Source organism: Mauremys mutica, chromosome 20, assembly GCF_020497125.1.
Source record: "Mauremys mutica isolate MM-2020 ecotype Southern chromosome 20, ASM2049712v1, whole genome shotgun sequence".
NCBI classification, from domain to species: Eukaryota; Metazoa; Chordata; order Testudines; family Geoemydidae; genus Mauremys; species Mauremys mutica.
Genome location: NC_059091.1, coordinates 7,964,217 through 7,987,413, shown reverse-complemented (window position 1 = coordinate 7,987,413; position 23,197 = coordinate 7,964,217). Strand labels below are relative to the sequence as shown.

At 43.8% G+C, this 23,197-nt stretch overlaps 1 protein-coding gene and 1 long non-coding RNA gene across 3 annotated transcripts in view; one reads left to right on the top strand and one right to left on the bottom strand.

The window, feature by feature from the left end:
* The window catches only part of LOC123353676 (homeobox protein Hox-B1-like), a 134,062-nt gene that overhangs the window by 5,765 nt on the left and 105,100 nt on the right, over positions 1–23,197 (bottom strand). Inside the window, exon 1 of one of the 2 annotated variants that reach the window (XM_044994997.1) lies at positions 1,257–2,131. In XM_044994997.1, coding sequence (XP_044850932.1) covers positions 1,257–1,890 — 634 coding nt within the window. In that variant the 5' untranslated portion in view covers positions 1,891–2,131. Of the gene's footprint in view, positions 1–1,256; positions 2,132–3,800; positions 3,913–23,197 lie in introns of those variants that run through there. The other variant, XR_006574556.1, reaches the window with a different exon arrangement.
* Positions 1,682–23,197, top strand: part of LOC123353682 — a 29,339-nt gene continuing 7,823 nt past the window's right edge. The window contains exon 1 of the long non-coding RNA XR_006574558.1: positions 1,682–2,205. This is a non-coding gene — a long non-coding RNA (uncharacterized LOC123353682). The remainder of the gene's footprint in view (positions 2,206–23,197) is intronic.

Sequence of the window (23,197 nt, the reverse complement as noted above, 5' to 3'; positions counted from 1 at the left end):
CATCATTTCACAGCCAGTTAGAGATACTGTGTAACAACATTTAGCTTAAACAACAACAAAAAAAGTCACCCAGAAATTTGCAAAAGCTTGGAATAAACTTTCCAGGAAAAAGGTTGAAGCAAATGCGAATTTGTTTGCATAGATGGTTCTACTATGGTAATTTTAAAGAAAGTTGTAATTAAAAAAAAAAAAGATCCCTCAAGTTATACAATATTTAGCAACATGTCAGCGATAAATCTCTAGGAAGATATTTATGATGAAAGGAGCCAGATATAGTTGGAAGTAAAAAAGAAACTTTTAATTATCTATTAAGACCCTGATTTTATCGATGAGTTCCGAAAATGGTTTCATTACAAGGCTTAATATTTGGAGAAAGTTTTTCCGCCTCTCAGTTTGAAAAAGATAATACATGTACTTTCCTCTGGGGAGTAATCTGAACGAATATAACTGCTACCCTTTGAATTTTGCAATGCACTGAGCGTTATCAAGATCAGATTTTTTTTGTAGAATAATTTTGAAGCTAAATTCCCAGCGCATAGAACTAAAAATCAGACTTGCTAATTACCAACCTGCTAAAATTATACAAAAGTAGGAGGCGGTCTCATCTCTTTTATCTGGGGCTAAATTACTTTTACAGGTGTTATTGTCGCGCCTAAATTAAAACGTGACAAAAGGCAGATTCCTGTTAATTTCATCTTAAAATATTGAAAAACGGTTCATTTTTCAAGGAAACGAGAACCCAATTCAAAAACACACATTCCGAATCCCCATGGTCAAATGTATTTCAAACTATATATGTATATATATTACAGATCAAATACATATCTGATATATGTTTACGATTATAGCTATCTATCTATGAGATCAAACACTGATTTTGGGACCATTCTGGCCAATGGTAGACAAACTTGTCAGCTTCCTCTTAACTCGTGTTTTCTAAAAAATAAAAGTTTGTTTCCCCTTGAATGATTGTTTTAAAAAAGAAAGCAGTAATCTTAGACACAAGACGATTTTAATTGAAAAAAAAAAGTTCTGAAAGTCACGATCAGATCGGGAGAACAACTGTAGTTTGGAGGTAATCATAACAAACATCATGACGGAGAGAAAATTTAAGGCAAATAGACCTGCTTAGAGACAGGTGGCGGTGGTGGAGACACCTGAATATCTTGCACTTTTATTACCTAGTGACATTACTTGGTCTCTCCAAGCGATCTGCCACCCCCAGTTCAATACATTGGGCTCTATCTCAGACTCACCTGTTCTGGGAAGGTTCCTTTTGACTCTCATCCACTCAAAAGTTTTCGTGTCACCGTAAACATCCTGAGAGAGGTCCCCTCTATCTTCTGGCACCACCAGAGAGTTACAGCTGGGGGGGTCCTGGCTACAGGCGTGGTACCGATCCACTCCCCGACCCCCGGAGCGGGGTCCAATAAGGCAAGCTGGGTAGGCGGAGGAGGAGGGGGGCAGGCCCCCCCCAGGAAAGTCGGGGTCAGGAGAGCCGGGGGGGTAGGGACTGCAGCAGGATGAGTTATAACCTGGGGAGAACGCGGCGCCTGGAGGCTGGCTGGGGGCGTAAAGGTGCCTGGGACCAGCAGCGGGATAACGAGAGGGAGCGGGGAAGGGATGGGCCTGGCCGGGCGGGGAGGGGATATGCGGCGGGTGGGGCCCTGCAATTGGGAGCTCCCTTCCCGGCACGCCGCGATCTTCCCCGGCACCGCGGAGGTTGCGCGGCCCCTGCTGCAAACGCTGGAGTCTCTGCTCCCCGGGGCAGGTCCCTGCGTAGCCAGCCCGGCTCTCTCCCCCCCAGCCCAGCTCTGGCGGAGAGTTCATGCTCCCGGCCCCCGCCCGCGCTAGCCCCCTTGCCCCGCGCCCTGGGCCGCCTTGCACCATGTCAAATGGGGCACTTCCCCGGCCAGGAGCCCGAGGAAAAGCCAGCTGAAATTCGATACATTGGCAGGAGGGATCACGTGGCCGGCTCTTGGCCAATGGCCAAGGTTCACTGGGAGAGGGACTGTTTGATGAGTTAATGGCAGCAATTTGTAACTTTCAGTCTCTCTCTGGGCAAACACACAAGAGGGATGATAGGAAACAGTTTCTCCAGCAGATCTCTCTCTGGGCTGCGAGAAATGGACATGACTTCATCCCAACCCCCAACCCCAGCCCACCCCACCAGACCCTCCTGGAATATCTGCTGGGATGCTCAAGGTAAATCCCTTTTTATTCTCACACTCCCAAGTTCGCTTGCATGCATCTTCCTGCTGTGGGGTTGTTGTGGTTTTTTTTTTAAATAGAGCATCCCTCCCTCCCCTTCTTCCCTCCCCCCTTCTCCTGGATCCAACCATAATACACCGTTTCATCTTCATTTAGCCGATGAAGTTTGAAATTACTTTTGCAATGAAAATGGATGAACATGCTTTTGTGTGTGTGTGTGTGTGAGAGAGAGAGAGAGAGAGAGAGAGAGAGTTTTGTAATGAAACGCAACAAACTTTCTATATAGATCAGGTGGACACTAGTTAATAGAAATCCCAAAATGGCTTTACTGATACCTATAAGGCAACTTTTCAATCTAAAATTTCTTTCTTTCTTTCTCTTAAAGCCATGGTCAACTGCCTTGGTTAATCCCCCCCTCTTCACCTTCTGCAGCAATAACATTTAATTTCAGATGTCTGGGTTTTCTTTCTTCTCTCCCAAGCTAAGTCTCCTTTGGAAGAATAAGTGGGTAAGAAAATTTATTATTAATTATACTCTAGTTTCATCAGCCAGACCTTATAGGAAGGTGGATCCTGTAGAATAGTTTTAATTTAATTGTATTTTGATCTATTGGCCTATTTTAATTGAAATAAGAAGATGCTAGGAATGTAGAGAATATGTTACACTTCTTGATTGTTAGCAGTCTTCTAAAGGTGGTTATCTATCTATATATCAATATAATGACCCTGAAACTGGAGGCTTTGGAGAAATCATGAAATCTAATTTTTATGGGATAGTTTTTAAGCCTTTTTAATATGATCCTCTTGTCTTTTTATGCTAGCAACCTGTAGAGACAGTCACTCGTTAAAAAGATGTACTTTTTGAGTTTTGACTGAAAAAACAAGGGCCCAGATGAAGAGGAAAAAAAGGAAAGAGCTCAACTCATGACTCAAAGTGGCGTTTTCTTCTCCAGTTGATATTCCAAGCACGTAACACTGAGCCCAATGTTCCTGCTTCCAAGAAATATTAATCTAAATTACTATTAATAAGGGACAGCTACAAGTTAATTGGCATTAAAATAATTCATTTCACTTTGTTAATATTAAATTAACAGATAAGACTTTTGCTGAAAATGTACTCATGTTCTGCCTTTCTTATTAGTTATGGAGAAGACAATTCTCTGAAGAAATCATTCTCTAAACAAGGGTTTGGGGTGGTTGTTGTTTTTTTTTACCAAAGGCAGGGTGCAAAATGAAATGCACTTTTTCCCCCAATGGGAAAATCTGTGTGTAATGATTTATTACAAAACTATCTGTTGGAAAGAACCACACAAGACATCAGTGAATTAGTGAAACACCTGAATGACTAGAAACTTGAGTAGAATTTAAGTGAGCCAATTTATTTCCAACTGTTAATTATGGAATGCAATCCTTCCATTCATTCTTCTTTCCCAATCTCCGAGGGCCCTTGTCCCATCTTTAAGCCACCCCCCTTTCAGTACACAAGATCTGGGACATTTGCACAAAACTAGCAAAGACTTGGGTGCATTTCCCCCACTTTTAGACATTTTTTGACCACTTGAAGGACTAATAAATATTTAAACCTCGTACCCAGCTATTGATTTTATGTAAAAATGTTCTGCTGGTGGAATTCATTAGGCGGACGTTATCCCCACTCTTCAGCTGGGTAAAAGGGCCGTCCCATTCCCCATCTGCTTACTTCCTGCAGAGCCAAACAGAGAAAAAAAGCATTTTGATTAATATTTACAAGGTCCTGTCCCTTTAATTCATTCAGCAGCACTCTCCTCTTGTTTGTCAACTGAAATCTGGATGCAGATGGCACCTAGGAAGGGAAGGGGGAGGTGGGGAAAGAGGCTTTGTATATGTGAATAAAACAAGAGTCTATATGGGCTTCTGTCTGAAGCACTCCAGGGCTGTATTAATTGAATCAGAGAAGTTACTCAGCCAGGCCTACTCCATGCCAATGCACCTGCTCTATTTCACATGTGGTCTCCATGTTTTTTTTGGACACAGCCAATCCAAATAGGTAGCAGCATTCATTTCTTCAAGGAGCGGACTTTATATTGGGAGCCAAGCCACATCTGCCATCTACCTGCGCAGTGGCTCATCATGATCAAATTTTCGGGCCACTATGAGTTTAGCAAGCTCAGTGAAACCTGAATTCCAGCCTCCGCCCTTCTCGAATGCAAATAAACAGTGTATGTTCATTGCGTGTGTGTGCGCGCGTGTGTGTAGGAAAAGTGAAATAGCAAGTTTCCAGTGTCCACAATCGACATAAACTCTTCAGAGAATTCCAGATATTTACATTTCTAATAATCCCAAGAGCAGCCACATTCCAGGTTTGTGTTTGTCTCTAACTAAAGACATGGGATGGCAGGGAGTGGGGGGTGTATTGTGAAAGAAAGAAATATCTTTATCCAATACTTTCAATGGGACCTTCCTTTGCAACCTTAATCCCTGGCCAGTTACATATTAAAGATGGCAGCCGTTAAGAAGCTGGGGGTGTTCGCTGTTGTCCTTGGCTTCCAGAGAAACAAGGGCAGTTTTGCAATGAAATATAAACTTGCTGCCAAATTAATAGAAGCTTAAAATCGCCATCTCTCCTGAAACTGTAGAGGAAACGGGCCTTTCCCTTGTGAACACAGAGCGCATGTAGCAATGCTTTTTAATATTAAGCTCAATATTTTATATGGGGTTGGGTGGTGATTGAGGGGGAAGGGAAGAAACCACAATGGATTAACATAGACTATTGATGATTCACAATATAAGATAATATTTACAAGGCAAAACAGTTACTTGTCAAGGCCCTGCAGAGGAGGGTTGGGGGGGAGTGCATGATGCATGATGTGTAGGATTCTGCTTTGTTTTTAAAGTAAAAATGTGTGGTGGGTGTTTTCCCCTCCATTTCTGATTCTAATGAGATTTCCTGTTTTCATTAATAAGTCATTGTAAAAATCAGGACTCCCATTGTGCTAGGTGCTGTACAAACAGTTGACAAAAAAGATGGCTCCTCCCCCGAAGAGTTTGCAATCTAAAATCCCAAACCTACAAACATATGCTTAACTGTGGTTGGTTCTTTCAAAGGGGACTATCTATGGCAGTGAAGTTAAGCATGAGGGCAAGGCTATCTACACTACAGAGCTTCTGCCAGCATAGCCCTCCATGTACACCAACAGAAAAAGGGTTTTCTTCCCACACTGCCGCCCTGAATGACATTAGCTATATCAACAGAAGCCCAATACTGATGGTTTGTTGGCATATCTATGTCACCGAGAGTCTGGGTTTTTTTTTCACACCTCTGACCAATATACATGACACCAGTATACGTTTGAAGTGTAGACTAAGCCGTGGTTCACACTTAAAATTTAGACGATCCTAGCTACATCGCTCAGAGGTGTAAAAACATTCACACCCCTGAGCGCTGTTGGTAAACTGACCTAACCTCTGACATAAGTGCTGCTAAGTCAATGGAAGAATTCTTCCACTGAGCGAGCTACCACCACTCGGGGAGGTGGATTCCCCGCATTGATGGAAAAACCTATTCCGTCACAGTAGGAAGCATCTACGCTACGGCACTACAGTGCCACAACGCTCATAGTGTAGACATAACCCAAGCCTAAGTGTTTGCAGATATAAGGTACAAGTTTGGCTGCTTGTAGAGTTAAAGAGACCACGTCCCCTCCTAATGTGGACAGAACAAGCTATATTCTGTTTTGGGAGGCAAAATAAGCTATCATGGTAGCTTTATACTGAGATAAATGGGTTACCTAGGGAGGTGGTGGAATCTCCATCCTTAGAGGTTTTTAAGGCCCGGCTTGACAAAGCCCTGGCTGGGATGATTTAGTGGGTGTTGGTCCTGCTTTGAGCAGGGGGTTGGACTAGATACATCCTGAGGTCCCTTCCAACCCTGATATTCTATGATTCCAACTGCATCTACACAAGGGCTTATATCTGTATAACTATACCCATAAAAAATCACACCCCTCTCCTATGCTGTTATCCTGGTACAACTTCTGTAGCATACACCAGGTCTTTCACATGTATTTAACTTACTACCATGAGTACTGTAGTTTTAATGGGGTTACTCATGGCAGTGCAGGCCGGATCTACACTACAGACTTCTGCTGACATAGCTCTGTCAGTCAGGAGCATGAAGAGGAGTGGCCCCAGGGCAATAATGGTGCCAACAGAACCCCCTAATGAAGCTGTGCCTTTTCTGGTAGAGCTTGTTACACTCATGGTGTACAAAACACAGCCTTGTTGGTTATAGCTGCGTCCCCACTAGGAGCACTTTGCCTATATCGTATGCTGGTATTCCTAGCCTAGGAAAGGCCTCCTGGTGTAGACATGGCCGAAGTGTTTGCAGGATTGGGGCCTAACAGCTTGTTTTTTGGGGGGAAATTGACCGGAGTAGGATACCATGGAATAATCTATTCCAGGATACCTCTCCTGGTGGACTCTCTATTTCAGAATAAAAGTCACTTTCATTCCAGAAGAGAGGGTTTACATGGGCAGCTATTCCAAAACAGCCATTCTGGGCAGTTTCCCCTTTGTAGACAAGCCCAGGGTAAGATGGGGAATAACATGTGGATACATGAGACTGAGGGGGATCCCAAGGTATTACGGTCAGCACAATAGATAGTGGTTGCAGCACCCCAGCTGCCTACCCTTATTGTGAGGTCTTTATATGCATCACTGCGGAGGTGAGTTTTATAGAGGGACTTGAAGGAGGATCATGTGATGGTGTTGCCGATTTTTACAGGAGCGTAGGTGAGGCATGAGAGAAAGAGTGATTGTGCATGGAATGGTGCATGGAATAGTAGAAGGGGCTGTTAAGTCTCACACTAAGAACTTTAAAAGCCACAGTCCAAAAGTTGAAAGAGAGCATTGCATGGTGTGATTCATAACGCTACACATACACATGCGCACACACATACATATTTTGTGCCTCAACCATCGTTTTTTATGTCATCTTCAATTTTGATTAAGGTGCCTCCACAACGCCAAGTATATAGCACAATCCAATTTGAGATCTGCCGGAAAGAAGAATGAGGAACATGAAGAAGTCTTCAGTCCCCCAGTGGATTGGAAGAAGGAAGATATGCAATGTCCAACATGATGTTCTGATTGTCTAGTGGGTGCATGGAGGTGTCAGAGGAGGCTGGTGGAAAATGCAATGAGGAACTGACAAGGTTCTCTTCATTTTTTCCCCCTCACTGGGTAAATGAGTTTGCACCAAACAAAATTGGCCTTTCTGGAGACTTTTAGTATCACTCAGGATTTCTGTCATTTCCCCTAAATGCAATTTTTGCTGTAAATTGAGCTTCCCACTTCAATATAAGAGGCAGCATAGATTGGGAAGGATAGGTATGGCTTACAGTTAGCACAGGGAGACAAAAATTGTAGGAGTCTCTCTCTTTTTGTGTAAACACACAAAATATAGGTTATTTATAGCCTCCTCTGTTATATATATCACACATGTGAGATACAGGCATGAGTAGGGGGATGAATGGATGGATAAAGATTCTCAGATGCAACAGCAATGGATGCCAATCTGAAAACCTGGGTGGACAGAGGGATAGGCCCTGATCTGGCATTGCCCTGCACCATGTCTCACCATTTACACGAGTGCAAAGTGTTTGTAAAACTGACTTCCACTTACACTAAGGCCATGAGGTGATCAGACACTGTGGTGCTGAGCATGGTATGATCAGTCATAAATTCATAGATTCCAAGGCCAGGAGGGACCATTGTGATCACCTTGTCTGATTTCCTGTGTGGCACAGGCCATAGAGTTTCCCCAAAAAACTTCCTAGTGCAGATCTTTCAGAAAAACTTCCAATCTTAATTTTGATCCAATGGTTAATTAATTACTCTCACTGTTTAAACTTTATGCCTTATTTCCTGTTGGAATTTGTCTAGCTTCAACTTCCAGCCACTGGATGGCGCTATACCCTCCTCTGCTAGATTGATGAGCCCATTAATAAATATTTGTTCCTCACGCAGCTACTTACGGACTGTAATCAAGTCGCGTCTTAACCTTCTCTTTGTTAAGCTAAATAGTTTGAGCTCCTTTGAGTCTCTCACTGTGAGGCATGTTGTCTAATCCTTTAATTATTCTCGTGGTTCTTCTCTGAACTCTCTCCAATTTATCAACATCTTTCTTGAATTGTGTACACCAGAACTGGACACAGGATTACAGTAGCGGTCGTACCAGTCCCAAATATAGAGGTAAAATAACCTTCCTGCTCCTATCTGATTCCCCTGATTGCACCACAGATTGCATTAGCACTTTTGGCTACAGCATCACGCTAGGAGCTCATGTTCAGCTGATTATCTGCCACGGCCCTCAAATCTTTTTCAGAGCCATTGCTTCCCAGAATACAGTGCCCCAGCATACGAATGTGACTTACATTCTTTGTTTCCAGATGTAGCCATTTACATTTAGCCATATTAAAACACATCCTGGTTGCTTGTGCCCAGCTTACCAAGCGATCCAGATCGCTCTGTCTCAGTGACCTGTCCTCTTCGTTATTTACCACTCCCCCAATTTTTGTGTCATCTGCCACCTTTGCCAGGGATGATTTTCTATTTTATTCCAGGTCGTTATTAAAAATGTTAAATAGCCTAGGAGCAAGATCATAAAATGACCGTGAGCCACCAATGGGATGTGGCTGTGTTAAAAATAAAATAAATAAAAGGCAAATGTTAGAAACAATCAAAGAATATCAGGGTTGGAAGGGACCTCAGGAGGTCATCTAGTCCAACCCCCTGCTGAAAGCAGGACCAATTTCCAGACAGATTTTTACCCCAGTTCCCTAAATGGCTCCCTCAAGGATTGAATTTACAACTCTGGGTTTAGCAGGCCAGTGCTCAAACCACTGAGCTATGTTATCCTGGAGTATATCTGGTGAGGTATTTCCAATAGAGCTAGGGAAGTATTAATGCCCTTCTACAAAGCCTCATCTAGTAAGACCTCATCTGGAATACCGTGTGCAATTCTAGTCAACCATGTTCAAGAAAGATGAATTCAGCCTGGAGGTCGGGACAGGTGCAACGAAGGGCTGCTAGGGGAACGGAGAGCCGATCTTACAAGAGGAGACTAAAAGAGCTGGGCTTTGTTATCCCAGCAAAATACATAAATAAATAAATACAAATAAAAAGGAGTGTGAGCAGATGTCATTGCTACCTATAAAGACATCAGAGGGGTAAACGCCAGGGATCAAGAAGCCCTCTTGAAGCTAAAGGACAGCATTGGCACCAGAACAAATGGGAATAAATTGGCCAGGGGTAAATTTAGGCTAGAAAGGAGAAGGTTTCTAATCATCAGAGGAGGGAGATGCTGGACCAGCCTCCCCATCGGAGTCATGGGGGGCAAACAACCTAACTAGTTTTAAGATGGAGCTTGCTAAGTTTATGAGTAGGGTCCTAAGACAAGGTTGTCTCTGGTAATGGGGACTGGACTCGATGACCCAGGTGGTCCCTTCCAGTCCTGTCTTCCTATAGACTAAGAACCTTTATAGAACAGTGCAGAACTTTGCACCACTTTGGCCATGGGCAAGGGCCTTCCAGTGAGTGTGTGTGTCATTTCCATGTGCACTGATGGGCTGTTAGATGGGGTGGGATCTGAGTTACTACAGAGAATTCTTTCCTGGGTGCTGGCTGGTGAGTCTTGGCCACATGCTCAGGGTTTAACTGATCGCCATATTTGGGGGTCAAGAAGGAATTTTCCTCCAGGGAAGATTGCCAGAGGCTCTGGAGGTTTTTTGCCTTCCTCTGCAGCATGGGGCACGGGTCACTTGCTGGAGGATTGTCTGCACCTTGAAGTCCTCAAACCATGATTTGAGGACTTCATTAACTCAGACATAAGTTAAGGATTTGTTACAGGAGTGGGTGGGTGAGATTCTGTGGCCTGCATTGTGCAGGAGGTCAGACTAGATGATCATAATGGTCCCTTCTGACCTTAAGTCTATGAGTCACTGCCGGAACGACATCAAGTGCAGACAGTGTCAATGACAACCAGGCTGCGCTCTTTGGTGGCCTGTTGCGCCTGCTCTGTGCTCCATCGGTACTGGTGCACGTGACGACCAAAAGGTTCAGGCTCACGCTGACCCAAGCTTTAAGCATACCCACACGTAAGCAAGCAGACGGCAGAGCTTGCTGTGTGGTCTCCAGCTTTCATGGTAGCAAACTCTGCTCTCGTTTGGGTGATACTTGCAGCACAGGCCTCTGTTTCCACATGCTCACATCTTGGAGGAAACACATTTTCTCTTTGGGCAGAAATTTCCCAGGGATCAGCGCAGCCCAGAGGCAAATTATTATGGAAGTTTGAGGGAAGTTACTCAGCTATTTCTGAGCTCCAGGATTGTGCAACAAAATAGTCTTTCACCTTACATGAACAACCCCCCAGAAATGACTGAATTAAAAGGCTCCAAATTTGCTAGGCTGTTGGTCCAGGAGGGAGGCAGAAGAGATCATTATGATCATCCAGCCTGACTCTCCTGCATAACACAGGCCAGAGAGTTCACCCCATCTAGCCTATAACTTTGTAAGCCAGGATGACAAGAATCTACCAAAATCTGCAGGGGGAGGAAACGAAAGACAAATGCCAAAGTGATAGGCACCTTTAGAAACACCATAGTGATGTGGTACAGGTCAATAGATAGATGGACGAGCCATCTGTAGTGTGTAATAATAGGCTATTATCCTTTAGATAGTTTGTGAGCCCTCAAGAGGTGCTCACTGTGTTTTAGTAGCCACCAGAAACCAATCACGGCAACCACACACAAGTAGCTAGGCCACATGTAAAATATGTACACGTTTGTATATATTTAGCAAAGCTTATTCCAAAACAACGTGGCTTTTTCCATATTCTTGCGCAAAGAGCAAAAGGTACTACATCCTGCCTACAAGGAGCAAACATTACACCCACCATCTCCTCTAGATGGGTTCTCCCACCCGCCCACCAGCATCACTTCCATGTTGTCCAGGTTGTCCTTACCATGGATAGGTACCTCGAATACAAAGACATCATGCTCTGGGTCTAATTAAATATGAGTTATAGGACTGCTGTAGGGAGAGAGAGGTGTATCCATCCTTCCACCTTTCAGTTATACCGTTATAAGGGAAGCTGATAGCAACCCCTATATTTAGGTTGCATAACGGAGAAGCTCAGCTAGGATGTATCCATGGTTTGCAGCAGGGCTTTGAAATTCCCAGAGGCGAAACCCTCAGGTTACAGAAGAGCCTTTTCTTTGTCCCGCAAAATTCACATTTACTAACTTTGGAGCACTTGACTTTGCAATCAAAATGATGCTCTTTTAACGTAGGGTTTGTTGTGGGGGTTTTGTATTGTATATCATTCTATGTCAACGTGTATTATATGTTCAGAGAGGAAGAAAGAAAATCAGTCATTTGTATAAATAATAACTTGCAGCCAAACTAGAAAGGTTATTAGTCGTGTTTATTGCATTAGTGCCTAAGGACTAACCATTGTGCTAGGCACTGAATGAAGCAATAGACAGTTCCTGCCTAGGTTGACCAGACAGCAAATGTGAAAAATCGGGACAGGAGGTGGGGGGTAATAGGAGCCTATATAAGAAAAAGGCCCAAAAATCGGGACTGTCCCTATAAAATCGGGGCATCTGGTCACCCTATTCCTGCCCCTTATCTAAATGGATAAGAGAGACACAGGGCGGAGCAAGGGGTAGTACACAGAAGCAGAGTGAACAAATCAAACAACTGGGAATTTTAAATGGGCTTAGATTGGTGCCCCTAACTCTCCTAGCACCTTTGAAAACCCAGCTGCTCTCCTTTGGCGGCACAGTTAGAGTCCAACTTGAAACTTTCAGCACAACACCCGACGGAAGCATGAATTAATGCAACAATCCCACCGCAGCCCCTTTCCCTGTCTCTGCATATGCTTCATTCACCTGAGACTGGCCCTTTTAAGAGAAGAGTTGTAAGGCCAGAAACAATAATAAATACATAAAACATCAGAAAGTCTCAGCCTGGCTGCTTAAATACATTTTATGGGGGCGATTAGAGCAAGAAACATCACCAATTGGCGTGCTGGATTGTCATCTCAGCTTTACTCCCGCTTACATTGTTAGCACTTCCTGTCCTCATTAGGAACTGTATGTTAGATAGAGGTACCATTCTCATGGTCTAGATTGGTTGCAGTCCCCTCGGCAAGCACTTTCTTCCCACCCCTTAACTGCTTTGTTTCCCATATTATGAGCCTCGAGCCAGCCGGTTGTCTGTTTCATGGTCACTGGGGTGTGCTAGTAGTTCAGAGTGAGAAGAAAATAAAAGCAAGTTAAAGTGGAAATGTCTTATAGCAAAGCCCTTCCCTCGGAACAGAGGCGTTGCTGTGACCGAGATGGAAATGGACATATTACAAATGCCTTGAGATGGTTTGGGGACTTTTATTCTACTCCTGGAAATGGAGTTTCGTTCTATGCACATTCATTGTACTGTAGCAGAGTTCAGCTCCTCTCTATGGTGTTTTAAAGGACTCTCTAATAATAATAATACCTGCCTCTTAGACAGCGCTTTGCATCATTAGCTCTCAAAGTGGTTCATAAAGGAGGTCAGTATCATTGTTCCCATTTTACATATAGGGAAACTGAGGCACAGAGAGGGGAAAGTGACTTGCCCAAGGTCACCCACCAGGCCAGTGGCAGAGACAGGAACAGAATCCGTGTTTTCTGAGCCCTAGCCCAGCACTCTTATCTACTAGGAAACACTGCCTCCCTATGTAAAGTCTAAGATTATTGTGGGTAGAGCTGCTGACGTTTCATTTTCCTGTAGAAAATTCTGATTTTCAGCAGAACTTCAAATGCCAAAATATTTAGGCTGAAAATTGAAATATTTCAGTTCTGAAATAGTGTCTCATTCTCTTCTAGGGGTTAAGTTCCCTAGTCAGACTACATCTCCCATGATACACCATAGTCTCCCCTCTGGGAAAGGTGAAGCAGTGCATCATGGGAGACCCTGGACATGGTGATTCAGGAGAGCCATAGTTTGGCCAGGAACCCAGCTCACAGAGGAAAATGGGGTCCTGAGGCAACCAAACAACATTTCCCACAAGGCACTTCCAAATTGAAATATTTCAGTTTTGGTGTATTCATTTTTTGGATGAAAAACAAAAACTTCCTGCAGAAAGCAAACACTTTTCCCAAAAAAATTAATTTAGTCAAGACTCTGGTTTTTTTTATTAAAAATCTGTTTAGCTGAAAATTTTTTGATCAGCCCCAGTTGTCCCTGAAAGTCCCAATCGTTCCTGGTGCTGTATCAGACAATCTAAATGGCACAACGTACTCTCGATGCAAACCTGCTGTTAGCAATAGAGATTGTACTGAAAGAAAATTGTGGAAGTCATTACTGGAGAAATTTGAATTTGGATGTGGCTTGGGTCTGTGTCTGATTTCTATCCCTGCCCAGCTGCATGGAAAACCATAGACCCCATCATTACAAACCTCAGTTCTTCAGCAGGGAAAGTAGTAGGATCTCATTGTGCATGTATTACAGTAACCTGGGATGATGTAGTTGGTGTTGGTCCTGCTTTGAGCAGGGGATTGGACTAGATGACCTCCTGAGGTCTCTTCCAACCCTAATATGTTCTGTGATAACAGCTAGACTCCCCAGCTAAGATCAGGGCCGCTCTATTATTATTTATTTGTATTGCAGTCATGGACCGGAAACACACTGCTCTAGGTGCTGTGCTTTATTTATTAGGGATACTATGGTAGCATAGGAGCCCCAGTCATGGAGCAGGACCTCATCATGCTAGACATTGTTAAATAGCCCAGGAGTATTTATTAGGTGTATTACAGTAGAACTTAGGTGCCTCAGTCATGGGTCAGGACCCCGGCATGCTAACACAGAACAAAGAGACAGTCGGCTACCTAATAAGAGAGAGTCCCAGCTCTGAAGAGTGTAGTTTAAATAGACAAGGGAAGGGGAATGGAGACAAGAATTGATTTGCTCAAAGTCATACGCGAGGCAGAACTAGGAATCAAACCTCAGTGCCTCTATCCCATAGGCCACACTACCTCTCCTGTAGTCTTTAGTCATGCAAGCAGTTCTTAGTCATGAACAGAGAACTGCTGAGCCATTTGGGGTTGAAAAAGACCCCTTAGTGATCAGCTTATCCCATCGTGACAGGAATCACTTCATTATTCCTAAGCCATCCTCAACAAATGGGTCTCTAGCCGCGAGCATCTCCAGTAAAAGCAACCCCCCAGCCGCTCTTGGCAGCATGTTCCATTGTCCTAACTGTTCTTAGAGTGATAAACTTTCTCCTAATGTTTAGCTTAATTTTTCCCTGCTGCATCATAAGCCCCGCTCCTTGCTCTCTTCCCATTTACTAATGAGAATAATTGGTCGCTGTCCTCTTTGTGGCAACCTTCTGCATATTTGCAGTCAGCAATCATGTCTCTGCTCTGTTATCTTTGCGCCAGTCTGAACAAGCCCAGCTCTCTCACTCAGCCTTCCCGCTTAGCAAGGCCATGTTTGGCAGACCTTTCATCATCTTTTGTTTCTCTTCTCTGAAGTCCCTCCAGGATGCCTTTAGCTTGTGGGGTGGGTGGGACTGGGAGCCAATCTTGCATATCTTATGTAGGCAAAACTTGCAGAGTTCATAGGCCAGGGGTAAAATTTTCAAAAGACCTAAGGCACTTATTAAAGGTTTTTAGGCACCGACCTGCATATTTAAGAGCCTACATGCCTTAAAAAATCTGGCCCTAAATGACTTAGGCTTCTAAGTCACTTTTGAAAATGGGACTTAGGCACCCCTAAAAATTTTGCCCTAAGTGATTGAGGGTCAAATTTTCAAGTACCTATGTGACTTAGGAGCAGCCTACATCTCACTGACTACCAATAAGACATAGGCTTAGTGCCTAAGCCACTTTTGAAAATATGATTTAGGCTCCTAAATCCTTTAGGTGCCTTTGAAAATTTACCCCAGCTCTTCAGCTAGCATAAATCAGCATCAGTGGAGCCACACGGATTTCCAACAGCTGAGGAACTAGCTCAATGTGTAAGGGCTACAGGATCCTCTGTTGACTCTCCCCCCACTTCCCCGCCTCGAAAAAACAAAACAAAATCAGGAATTGCTAGTGGCAGAGAAGCTTGGCCTTAATTAAGGACAAAAATATTTAGGCTGTACTTGTCCATGGGAGTGCAGCACCTAACTCCTTTCGGCCTTGTCTACATGGGAAAATTTTACTGGTTTAATTTTCCTGATTTTTTTTAATTAATTGAGTTAAACTGGTGCAGACCGCTGCATGGACACTACCCTTCTGGTTTAGGAGTGGTTGATTTCAGTTTAACATTAACCTATCCCCAGTGGATTTAATATCAGCCACTCTTAAACTGAATCAAGAATGTTCATAAAATGTTTACAATGGTTTTACTATATCACCAATGCACCTTAGTTTTTATGGATAAAACTTTCCCATATAGAAAAAACCTTGAGGTTCTTTTAAAATTCCTAGCCTTGATACAGTGACAAAATATGTATCCAGATTCCTGTAATTATTGGTGCGGAGGTGTGTCAGTTGTAATGCTCGGATCTTGCCTTTCTAAAGTTTCATTTAAAGGGGCAGCACACAGCTGACTTTGAGGTTATAAATCTTCCCTGCTGATGTCATCTCCCTTCTATTGGTAAAAAAATTGACATCATAGATTTCCCATGGGACCATTGTGAGCATCTAGACTGACCTCTTGCCTAACACAGGCCATAGAAATGAAGAATCCTGAAACTGAGATTACAGTAAGAGCGAATTGCACTGCAGTGTGGTCAAAGTCTTTCGTGAATCACTTCTTGGGTGCCTGGGCTTTGCCACACTGTGCATTCCACATTTTGCCTTTGGCAGGTTGAGCACTGATACCTGCAGCTGGCTGAAAATTTTCTGACGGAGCAGTTTTCCAAGGGAAAATGCTGAGTTGATGTAATTGAAACATTTTGCAGGAATGCTTCGATTATGACGAAATTTTTAGTAGAAAGTGATCAGATTATTTCATTTTGACTTTACTATTTTGATGTTTATGATATATTACTATTAATATAATACTGGAAATGGTAAAAGTAAAAAAGAAATATTTTGACCTTATCGAAATGAAACATTTCAATAAGGTCAAAAGGAAATACCTCCAGAATATTTCATTTCTTGACAAATTTTGAGATTTCATCTTTTCATCCTAGTTTGGGACTAAACTAAATGTCAAACTCTCAGAATTTCCCATACAATGAAAATTCCAGATTTTGTGCAGTTATTGAAATAATAGCGACAACAGGGTCCTTTGAAAGGGCTCTTCATCTGTAGATCTCAGGGGAGCTAAGTATCGCCAGCCCTAATTTTACAGATGAGGAAATGAAAGCACAGAGAAATAAGGTGGCTTGTCCAAGGTCACATTAGACAGGCACTGGGACTTCTGAGTCCTAGCACACTGCCTTATCTGGTGGGCCACATTACAAAAAAAACTCCAACTTAGATAACATTATGTGAGATAATAATACTTGAAATGTTTGTCCAGCACTTACCGCGATGGGGCCCAATCTGTTAACAAATCACTCCTGCAAAATAATCACAGAATCATAGAAATGTAGGACTGGAAGGGACCTCGAGAGTTCATTAAGTCCAGCCTCTGGAGCTGAGGCAGGGCCAAGTAAACTTAGACCATCCCTGACAGGTGTTTGTTCAACCTGTTCTTTAACACCTTCGATGGTGGAGATTCCACAACCTTACTTGGTGGCCTATTCCAGAGCTTCACCATCCTTATAATTAGAAAGTTTTTCCTAATAGCTGCAAATGAAGCCCATTACTTCTTGTCCTACCTTCAGTGGACATGGAGAACAATTGATCACCGTCCTCTTTATAAGAGGCCTTAATGTATTTAAAGACTGTTATCAGGTTCCTCCTCAGTCTTCTTTTTTCCAGACTAAATATGCCCAGTTTTTTAAACTTTGCCTCATAGGTCAGGTTTTCTAAACATTTTAGCATTTTTGTTGCTCTCCTCTGGACTCTTTCCAGTTTGTCCACATCTTTCTTAAAGTGTGGTGCCCAGAACTGGTCTTAATTCTCCATCCAAAGCCTCACAAGAGTCACAGATTCAAAGATTTTAAGGCCAGAAGGAATGATTGTGATCATCTAGTCTGACCTCCTGTATGGCTCAGGCCATAGAACTTCCCCAAAATAAATTCCTAGAGCAGATCTCTTAGAAAAACATCCAATCTTGTTTTTAAAATGGTCGGTGATGGAGAACCCACCATGACCCTTGGTAAACTGTTTCAATGGTTTATTACTCTCACAATTAAAAATGTACGCCTTATTTCTAGTCTGAATTTGCTAGCTTCAACTTCCATCCATTGGATGGGGTTAGACCTTTCTCTGCTAGATTGAAGAGCCCATTATTAAATATTTGTTCCCCATGTAGGTACTTACAGACTGTGGTCAAGTCACCCCTTAACCTTTACTTTTTCAAGCTAAATAGATTGAGCTCCTGGAGTCTATCCCTAAAGCAGGTTTTCTAATCTTTTAACCATTCTCGTCACTCTTCTCTGAACCCTCTCCTTCTTGAATTGTGGTCCTCAGAAGGGGACAGAGGATTCCAGCAGCAGTCACGTCACCAGTTCCAAATACAGATATCAAATAACCTCTCTGCTCCTCCTTGGCATTCTCCTGTTTATGCAGCCCAGGATCGCATTAGCTCTTTTGGCCATGGTGTCACATTGGGAGCTTGAGTAGAGTGGGACAATTATCTCCTGTGTCTTACACGTGACCCTCCTGTTAATACACCTCAGAATGATACTCGTCTTTTTTGCATCATGTTGTTGTCTCATATTCCGTTTGCAATCCACTATAACCCCCAGATCCTTGAGGACATCCTATGAGAATCTGAACACCCTCAGCCCCTATTGAGCTCAGTGGAAACTGAGGACACTGAATCCCCCCTCCCCCAGGTCAGATTGGCAAGTGCCCTGGATTTGTTTTTTTCCATCTTTCTCTGCAGGATGGGGTGCGGTTCACCTGCTGGCATCATCTGAGCATGTCTGACCTAAGCAATTCCCTACCATGTCAGGGTCATTGAGCATTGGTGGCACATTGACGCCTCCTGTTCTCTGCCTACGGCATAGTCCAGTTTAGTATCCTGAGGACTGAAACGCTTTGGTCTACCTAAAGTCATTGGGCTCAATATAGGGGTAACTGGGTGATATTTAATGGCCTGCGATATACAGGAGGTCAGATTTGATAATCAAATGGTCCCTTCTGGCCTTATACATGATGAAACTATGAGTTATTCACAGGATCTAGATATAGGTTGAAATCAAACCCCTAGGCCCAAAGGTCTCTGAACTGTAGGCTAGGGCTACGCTTATGACCGTGTGTAGAGTACAGGGACTACATGTGTAGCTACACAGCACCATGAAAGGCTCCGGAAGTGGGGAAAGCAGCAGGGAAAGGCTCTGGCAGTGGGGCTGCAGTGGGTAAAGCTCCCCAGCGGGGAGGCAGCGGAACATGACACTGATAAAAACAGCAGTGTAGGTGTGCGAGGACTGCTTGGGCCTGTAGAGTACTTACCCTGGGGGAGTCAGGCATGTAGAACACACTACAGTAACTCCTCGCTTAACGTTGTAGTTTTGTTCCTGAAAAATGCATCTTTAAGTGAAACGATGTTAAGTGAATCCCATTTCCCCATAAGAATTAATGTAAATCGGGGGGGTTAGGTTCCAGGGAAAAAATTTTCACCAGACAAAAAACTATATATTATATAGATATACACACAGTATATGTTTTAAACAAACAATTTAATACTGTTCACAGCTATGATGATTGTGAAGCTTGGTTGAGGTGGTGAAGTTAGACGGTGGAAGAGGGTGGGATATTTCCCAGGGAATGCCTTACTGCTAAATGATGAACTAGCACTCGGCTGAGCCCTCAAGGGTTAACACATTGTTGTTAATGTAGCCTCTCACACAAGGCAGCACGAACATGAGGGAGGGGAGACAGCATAGCAGACAGAGACAGACACACACCTTGTGTGTGGGAGAGAGAGAGAGATGCACACTGACCCTTTAAGTAAGCTGACCCACTCTTAAGTGCATTGTCTTTTTAAGTGGATCAGGAAATTGAGACAGCAGCTGCTGCCCCAAGCTGTCTCTGTCTCTCTCCGTCCGTGTCCCCTCCCTGCTCTATATGGAGAAGGGGTAAGTGGGGTGCAGGAGCAGGAGGGAAGGGGACACCCTGACATTAGCCCCTCCTTTTCCCCTGCACAACAAGCAGGAGTCTCTGGGAGCAGCTCCAAGGCAGAGGGCAGGAGCAGCATATGGCAGTGGGCAGGGGCGGCTCTAGCAATTTCACCGCCCCAAGCACGGTGGCACGCCGCGGGGGGGCACTCTGGCGGTCGCTGGTCCTGCAGCTCTGGTAGACCTCCCACAGGCATGCCTGCGGAGGGTCCGCTGGTCCCGCGGCTCTGGTGGAGCATCCGCAGGCATGCCTGCGGGAGGTCCACCGGAGCCGCCTGCCGCCCTCCCAGCGACCGGCAGAGCGCCCCCTGCGGCATGCCGCCCCAAGCATGCGCTTGGCGTGCTGGGGCCTGGAGCCGGCCCTGGCAGTGGAGGGAGGGACAGCTGACCTGCCGATTGATAGCCTGCTGGGCAGCTGCAGCACAGGGAACTTAGGGGAGTGGGGAGCTGATGGGGGGCTGCCGGTCCACCCTGGTTCCAAGCCCCCACCAGCTAGCTGCAATGGGTTGCTCTTCCTGCAAGCAGTGGACAAAGCAGGCGGCTGCCAAACGACGTTATAAGGGAGCATTGCACAACTTTAAACGAGCATGTTCCCTAATTGATCAGCAACGTAACAATGAAACAACATTAACCGGGATGACTTTAAGTGAGGAGTTACTGTACTCTACTCCCCTAAGCCCCCTTCACCACCTGTTTAGCTATGTTAGCTGGGCATGCAGTGTCTGTACTCTACACACGGCGTGAAGGGCTTGTCTACATTACCCACTGAATCGACGGGCAGCGGTCCATCCAGCGGGGATCAATTTATCGCGTCTAGTCTAGACGTGATAAATCGACTGCTGAGCATTCTCCTGTCGACTCCGGTACTCCACCGGGGCGAGAGGTGCAGGCAGAGTCGACGAGAGTGTGTCAGCTGTCGACTTACCGCAGTGAAGACACCACGGTAAGTAGATCTAAGTATGTCGACTTCAGTTACGTTACTCACGTAGCTGAAGTTGCGTAACTTAGATCGATCCCCCCACCGGCGTAGAGCAGGCCTTTGTGTTTGACATCCAGATTCAGATTTAAGAGCTGTGGCTTCAGCCCGTTTCTATTAATAATGAACAAGGAGGGACATAGGTGAGACATTTTATACATTTATTATTATTATTTATTAAACGCTGGAAATCCATCTCAGAAGTAAATCCTGCATATGCATGTTTTTCTGGTTTACAGGCAAACCCCTTTTCCTTTTAAAACGTTCTCCTAGACACTAGGAAAATGCCATAGCAGAATCCTGTGTGCAAATGCAAGCACCAAATCTTGCACCTTTCCCTAAGCTTTTGAAAAGTGTTTTCTGTTTATTTTAGGTGGGGGTAGCTTTTAACCAAGTCACTGGTAGAACAAGCCCAGACATTGACCCTGGGATGTTTTCCACATCCAGGAAAAGAATTTTTCTTATTTCTTTCTTTGAACACTGAAAATAGAAAGAATGCAAAGGAAGAAAGATCCAGCTCTAACGATGTTCTCTTGTGTTTAGGAAGGTCAGTAAACTTTGAATCACCTTCTGTATCTATTCCTGGAGTTCCCCAGGATGTACAAAGAGGCAGGTTTGCCGCTGCCTCCTTCAACAAAATACAGCACAGAGAGAGGGGGAAATTGCCATAAATTTCCATTATTTATACAAGAAGATGAAGCGTATGGCTGGCCAAAAGGCACACCGTAATGCATTTTGCATAGTGCCATAATATCCCCTTTGTGTTTCGAAAGCTATCCATTGCAATCTGCCCTCCCTTCGGTGCACTTCGTCAATTTGCCTTTTTATTTATTTATTTTGTGTTCGAAAGTTAGAATGACAAAATATGAGAGAGTCTGAGATCCATCAGGTACGTCTGATATCTTTTTTACAGCCCCCTCTGCATTTTATTGTTCATAGCAGCTCCGAGGAATGTGCCTTGGCAAAGCATAAACGTATTTGTACTTTCCTCCTTCTCTGCAGGATGTGATTGAAAAATAATAAAATCGGTGTTGCCTACTCTTTGGGTTTCATTGAGAGCCTTGTAATATTTGGTGGGTGTTTTTTTTCCCCCAGACTCAACTTCATGTGAATATGTCAGAATCCCAGCTTTAATTGTTTTTTAATTTGATTTTATATTTTAAAAGGCCATAGCTAGCCCTAGTGGTTGCAGAGAAAAGCTCAAAAACGCAACACAAGCTCAAAGGCTCAAAATAAAAAGACCCCAGTGTGTGTGTGTGTGTTTAAATCTATATCATGATTTCAAAGCCATGATTTGAACAATTGGCATTGGCCCCACTGAAATATACAGACCTCTGCAACCTATAAGGCCAAACAATAATAACATCAGTATATATTTGATTTCCGCTCTGTAGAAAGCCATGCACATTGTGGCACTAAATTCAAATAGTAATTATTAACCTGAAGAGTGGTAGTAGTTACAGGTCTCTGTTGAGATCAGAGCCCCGGTGTGCTGAGTGCTGCATAGACATTCTGTGCCCCAAAGAGCCAACAGTCTAAATAGACAATTGGGACTTGCCAAAGGTCACACATCAAGTTAGAGGAGCTGGGAATAGAACCCAGATCTTTTCAGTTCCCTGCTGGGGGAAGGGAGCTACTCACCCACACTTCCTCTTTAAATAGCAGTCATGATAATCATAAAGTACTTCCTGAGGTCCTGACTAAGGGTTTGCTTCACTGCTTACTTTGGCAAACTTCCATTTGAATTCAGTGGGAGTTTGCTTGAGTCAATACCGAGACGAAACAGAGTCAAGGCTTCAGGAGTTGGAACAATAACACTAATCAGAGAAAAAGATGAGATCTCAAAGCACTTTCCAAACTTCAATTAATCTGTTCCAGCCTCAGAATTGCCCCCCACCCCCCAATGAGGTAGATACCTAGAGTTATAGCCCATTTTACAGCGAGGTTAACTGACTTGCACTAGGTCACACAACAGGTCAGTGATAGAACCGAGCGAGAACCCAGGAGTCCTGCTCTAGCCCACTGGTAAGATAATGACAAGGTTATATGGAAGGCAGGTAGGCCAGAGTCCAAAATAAATGCCAGACCTTGTAATACGATGCAGTCAAGAAATGATATTTTTGTTGACAAGTGCAGATCAAAAAGAACTTAAGCTTGCGTTTAATTTTGACACGAGTAATCCTATTGAAGTCAATGGTACTACTAATGTTTAGGATTCAGTGTTTTGCTAGATCAGGACTTTAAGCGGGAAAATTGGGAAAAGGAAGAAAACCAGGCACACCCCCTTTTCTTTCCAGTATAAAGTGGTCTAGTATATACAGATGACTAGCTGAGAGACACCAAGCTATACATAATTTGTTTTGTTTTAGGCCATTAGAATACAGGACAAGAAATCCTCAGTGCAGAAATTCTGGGATGTTCATAGGACACAGCATTCTATGGTCTATTGGAAAACACAACACAGTGACATTTTCCTATTACAATAATCAGTCAAACGTTACTTCAAGAGGCTGAATCCCCAGTTGAACATACAGCAAAAGATTGTCCTGGACTATGCATCCCAATCCCGCAGAAATACATTTGATGAACGAAGCCACAGAACTCAGAGACAGGAAATTGCACCACGCAAGAGGTTTTGCATAAAAAGAAACCACAAAGAAATGAAATGCAAGAGGGCATTTAAATAAAGTGAAGGCTCTAATTCCAAACCAAGCAAACTCAGGCGATGCAAAATAAAGGCTGGAGCATTTTCCTTAAATA